Source organism: Triticum dicoccoides, chromosome 5B (genome assembly GCF_002162155.2).
Source record: "Triticum dicoccoides isolate Atlit2015 ecotype Zavitan chromosome 5B, WEW_v2.0, whole genome shotgun sequence".
NCBI classification, from domain to species: Eukaryota; Viridiplantae; Streptophyta; class Magnoliopsida; order Poales; family Poaceae; genus Triticum; species Triticum dicoccoides.
The window spans coordinates 577469121-577474098 of NC_041389.1; the positions used below are offsets into that span (position 1 = coordinate 577469121).

At 48.9% G+C, this 4978-nt stretch overlaps 2 protein-coding genes across 2 annotated transcripts; one reads left to right on the plus strand and one right to left on the minus strand.

Annotated features, from left to right (window-relative positions):
• Positions 1-1027: 1027 nt before the first annotated feature.
• LOC119306890 (protein STRICTOSIDINE SYNTHASE-LIKE 10-like) lies at positions 1028-2215 on the minus strand. Its single transcript, XM_037582993.1, has 3 exons — positions 1956-2215; positions 1599-1874; positions 1028-1511 (listed from the first exon to the last, which is right to left on the minus strand). The coding sequence occupies exons 1-3, from the start codon at positions 2213-2215 to the stop codon at positions 1028-1030; spliced, it is 1020 nt and encodes a 339-aa protein (XP_037438890.1).
• A 384-nt stretch (positions 2216-2599) lies between these two features.
• On the plus strand, positions 2600-3726 carry LOC119306197. Its single transcript, XM_037582490.1, has 2 exons — positions 2600-2870; positions 3146-3726. The coding sequence occupies exons 1-2, from the start codon at positions 2648-2650 to the stop codon at positions 3331-3333; spliced, it is 411 nt and encodes a 136-aa protein (XP_037438387.1). The 5' UTR covers positions 2600-2647; the 3' UTR covers positions 3334-3726.
• Positions 3727-4978: the final 1252 nt, after the last annotated feature.

The following is a 4978-nucleotide window of genomic DNA, read 5'->3' on the forward strand; positions in this document are numbered from 1 at the left end:
GGGGGGTTAGAAGGAAAAAAACTCTAAAAATAGGGATTTTTTGTTCCTTCAAAAATGGGAAAAAAAATTGGTTCTCAAGTTTTTAAAAATGGAAAAAAATTATAATAATTTAGCTTCAAATACACAAAACACGTTTTAGTACATGTCTCCACAAACCTGCTTGGGTCCAACTGGTGAATCGTGTGCACCTCTATGCTATTTAGAGTTCGACTCCCTCCAGCTGCACATTGCTTGTATTTTTGGGGAAAAAAGGAACGTTTTGTTGTTCACCCCTCCAGAGAGCTGACGTGTAGTTCGCCTTGCACAAGATCCGTGCGACAGCTAGGAAGGCGTTCGCCAGGCTTGGGCTTCTAACGAACGTTCGTGAAATAATATTTTGGATTTCTAATCACTTTTTCATTGGTTTCATTATGATACTAAATACATAAAAAATAAAGTTCAAAAAGGAAAACACATGATAAACATGCATGTTTGCTATTTGGAAGGAGAAGTGAGGTGCAGCAAAAGGAGGAGAGATGAGAGGCGCGGCTGGCCACGACGTCCCGGCAACGTCGAGCCAGGAGCGACCCGGAGTCGGGGGACAAGGCAGTTGGTCGCCGCATCACCTGTCGAGGGAAGTCAGAGATTGACAGTGCGGAAGGCTCGCCAGTGCTAGAGGAGGTTGTGATTAGAGGGATGGCTAGGGCGGCCGTGGCCGGCAGTTCGGCGTAAGTTGGAGGGTGGCTCGAAGGATGAGGTAGGAGAAGACGAAAATTGGCAGGCGTAATTTTAGTTTTCTTCAGGCAACTGTCAAATAGAGCTCCTGACGGAAAGACCATACAAGCAAACCTATCATATATTGGTTTTGCAGAAAAAGTGGCTAATACTCTCATACTTACATCTGTAGAAAACGTTGCTGGTAGTCTTGAAACCATATGAATTTCATAATATAAGTCTACTTACTAACTCAATGAGATTCACCTAATAAAAAAGAGACAACCGCTAACGATGATACCGTACTAAATCAAGGCGCCAACAAATAACTCGATCAGGCAAAGACACCGATGTAATCAAGCTCGACGGAACCCAGCCACAGCTTGTTGCCGTTCTCCGCCACCTCGCTGAGCGTCACGCCCCTGGCGGCCGTCAGCTCCTCAACCTCCACGCCGTCGGCGCTTAGACGGACGCCAACCAGGTGCTTCGCCGGAGCCGCCGCAGTCGCATTCATCCGCGCCCTCTCCTGGTTCAGCGCCACCCAGAAGCCACCCTTCCCGTCGCGCCTCACGTTGTCCGGGTACCCCGGCAGGTCCGCCAAGAGCTCGTACCGCTCGGCCTTGGGCCCCTTGAGCCAGTACCGGAACGCCTGGCACGGCACCGTGTGCGCCACCACCACGTGCGTCATGTCGCGGCTGAGCGCGACGCCGTTCGGGTACGGCAGCTCGGCCTTCAGCACCGTGACTTGCTTCGTCCGCGCGTCGTACTTGAGCAGGCGCCCGGTAGCGTCGGCGTTCATGATGATCTCCGTGTTAAACCTGCATGCACACACAGATTCGTCGCGCATAAGCACGATGAAGTGAATCGAATTGAGGCGTGATCGGGCGGGCATGTATGTAGGGTACCTGCGGGGGTAGTTGGCGCTGCTGTCGGTGAAGTACACATCGCCGGTAGCCTGATCGACGTCTAGGCCGTTGAGGAAGTGGAAGGGGACACCATCCGCCTCCGTCGCCAGCACCTGGGCCTCGCCACCGTCAGGCCCCACCTTCATGAGCCCCATGTAGGCGTCGGCGATGAAGAGCTCGCCTGTTTTCCTATTGAACCGGACACCCAGCGGCCGCCCGCAGATGCTCTCTTTTTGTTCCGATGGCACCCCAGAATCCGAGCACAGAGGGATTTTCCTACACACGCCGCACATGTCACACGTAATCTAATTTGATCACGACGTACGTACACGATGTTTAGCTTGTAATTACACCGACCTGTAGTTGGCATTGTACGCGAAGGTGCTCCAGCCGGCGGCGCTGCCGCCCCACTTGAGCACGCGGCCATCGGAGACGCCGGTGTAGACCCCATCCTTGCCGGAGAAGGCGAGGCTCTCGGCGCCGCTGACGCCGTCGGGCAGCGGGAGGCGGTAGCTCCACCGCGTGTTCGTCGTCTTGATCTGCTCGGCCGAGGATAGAGAGAGGAGGCAGGCAAGCACGACGACTAGTATCGCCGCGAGGTTGCGCCGCATCGTCATCGTCATCGTCGGAAGTTGCCTTGTACGGAATATCGTTGCACGCAGCTGTGTGCCTTTTATGGGAGAGCACGCGCGACGAAACCCATGGCCACGTTTGGTGATCGGATCGGACACGGTCGTAATCCTACACGAAGTACGTCTACAACACCGTGATGTATCGCCCGCGCGCGCTTGGTGCGTGCGAACCCGCGGCGCGTGCTGTGTTTGTGGTCTTCTTCTTTTCTTTTTTTTTAGGAGATGCTGTGTTTTTTATTTATATTACGGCCCGACGTGGAACCTTGGGCTGTTTTTCGAGCAAGCTCATGGGCCGTGCGACAGGAGGTCCTAAAGAGAACGACCCCCTCCTCCCACCCATATATACCCTTCCCCACCCACCACCACCGACGCCGCCATCCACATCCAGGAGCCAGAGCCATCGTCTCGTTTCCCGGCATGGAGTCCATGCCCTTGAGGGCCTCCCGTGACTTTGCTCGCGCCGCCAGCAAGATCGCGTCGGCTGGTCGGTGGGCAGCGCCGGTGACAGCGGCTCTCTCAGCCCCCTCAGATCTGAGGAGCCGCATGTCCTTCCACAGCGGCACCGGTGGTGACATACCCAGCTCCAGCAACGCACCACCTGACGAAATGGCATCGCCCGCCTCCTTCACCCACCACCCAGGTAATAACCAAATCAATATGTATTTTCCTTAAACCACAAAAAAAAATGTATTTTCCTTGTTCATGATTTTTTTTTTTTGCGGAGTTCCTTGTTCATGATTTCATCTTATACTGTATTTATTATATAGCCTTTTGTTGTGAATGGATGGAGTACGTATATCTTTTCCAGCTCATTCATATGTTTGGAGGTTAAAATTTGTGGATCATGTATCACACAAGGCAAACTTCAATTTTTGACAGCTTTTCTCATGACATATAAATGACTTGCATCTGTAGGTAAAGTGAAAATTCTGCCTTCAGACAAGGACGTTGAGTCCGAGGAAGCCCTGTGGGCCTTGTATCTGCGCTGGTGCAACACTTTGAACCAGAAGCGTGACCATGATGAGATGGTTCGCCGGTTTGATGTAAGGACACTGTTCGGATGGTCCACCGTGTCAACAAGGCTAAATTGCCTTACACTCTGAAAGTAAGTAAATTCGCTGATGGGAAGCTAGAAGAGTCAATGAGTCCAAAAGTGTTTGATGAACCTGAATATTTCGCAACTCAAGCAAAGGATGGTAGATCTCGCCCTTTGGCAAATCGTCGGAAGGAAGGGGTTCTCATCATTGAAACTGGTGAAGATGTGCCAGAATATCCCCAAATGAACTTCAAGTTCTCTGAATCTGGAGATTCCATCATCCCCTTGGAATGAATCATGTCATTAGCAATTCTGGATAGTTATGTGTGTACTGTGTTGTGCTTATTTGTATCCGGCCTTGCTTCTGCAAGGCATCTATCAGTATGTCCACTAAGCAAATTATATAAGCTTACTCTGATGTTTTGCTCATTTTAGAATAAAGGTTATGATGCTTCTTTTTTCTCATTTTCTGTAGATATCTTTACTTTGATTTTTTGCTCATTTTACAATAAGTGCCAGAATATTCTGTGAATAGTTGGATGTGATAGTATGTAAAACGTTGTTTTTTCACTGTCCATCAAATTTCTTACTGCTCCACCTTTGCTTGTGGCTATTTCTGATTCTGTATGAACATTTAGAATCAATCTCAGTCAAGTGGTCTACTTATATTGGTACTAGGTTATCAGGTTCCATCATTTTTTTCTTTGGAAGTGGGAATTCAGATTTGTTTCTTAATGCCTCATGTCATGGAGATTTGATGGTTATAAGTTGCCTGTACTGATCTCTTAGCAATCTGTGTAGCCAGATCAGTAGAGCTGAGGCAGATGATGTGAGAAAGGCCATAGAGGTTTTCGATGAGATTTGTGCCAAGGATCCGGAATTCTTGTGCAGGGTCCAACCAGATTGAGAGTTGGGTAAACAATCTGTTGTGGACGGCCGGTAGCAGCAGGATGCTGTACAAGTTTATTTTTTTGACACAATAATGTGTATAGAACAAATTTGTACCGCATGTCTTTTAGGTTGATTGTAAGTACTAGTATAAACAATCATTTTTCAAAGTGTATGAAGTAGCGAACCAACCCGTGTTTAGATGGTTAGAGGGACTGTGTTATCACCAGCCCACCACGTTTTCATCTGAGATGCTCATAGGCAGCGGCGGAGACAGGCCCCAGGCAGCCTGGGCCGCTGCCTGAGGCGTGAAGACCAATTCCTTTGTTAAGTTTTGAAATAGTGCAGCTACAGTTCTCTACTGTAGCTACAGTGGACGAAGGTGGCCTGGGGCTTGCTGTATTCCTGGCGCCGCCACTGCTCATAGGGGTAGGGTATGTGCATGTGCGTTCATAGAGGTGAGTGTATGCGTGTGTGTATGATCACTTGCGTATGTATTGTGTAAAATAAAACTCCTAGCTTCCTAGTAGTGACAAAAAAAGTGTATGAAGTACAAAAATATGATAGGGGAAGTTGCACCTAAAACAATCTTAACAGGTCTGGCTTAATATAATTTAAGTTGCTCGCAACATGCTAAGTTAAATTGCCCTTCGTCATCTAACTCATGACCCGGTCCAGATATTTGCAAAGAAGTTGTACTAAATGCATGAACAGTACTGCAGCAAACTGCTATTCCCACAATAAATGTGAGCAGGAGTGGGTCCAATGATTGTTCCAAGAACTGACCCATGGGTTAGGATAATGAGAGCATATAGACGTACGAG

What these genes read in the sequence shown, in the direction of transcription:
- LOC119306890 (XM_037582993.1), bottom strand. Translation starts at nt 2,215, where the DNA reads ATGACGATGCGGCGCAACCTCGCGGCGATACTAGTCGTCGTGCTTGCC. An exon ending in GCGTACAATGCCAACTACAG is followed by an intron (nt 1,875 to 1,955) that starts GTCGGTGTAATT and finishes CGGCGTGTGTAG; the next exon opens with GAAAATCCCTCTGTGCTCGG. An exon ending in AGCGCCAACTACCCCCGCAG is followed by an intron (nt 1,512 to 1,598) that starts GTACCCTACATA and finishes GTGTGCATGCAG; the next exon opens with GTTTAACACGGAGATCATCA.
- LOC119306197 (XM_037582490.1), top strand. Translation starts at nt 2,648, where the DNA reads ATGGAGTCCATGCCCTTGAGGGCCTCCCGTGACTTTGCTCGCGCCGCC. An exon ending in CTCCTTCACCCACCACCCAG is followed by an intron (nt 2,871 to 3,145) that starts GTAATAACCAAA and finishes TTGCATCTGTAG; the next exon opens with GTAAAGTGAAAATTCTGCCT.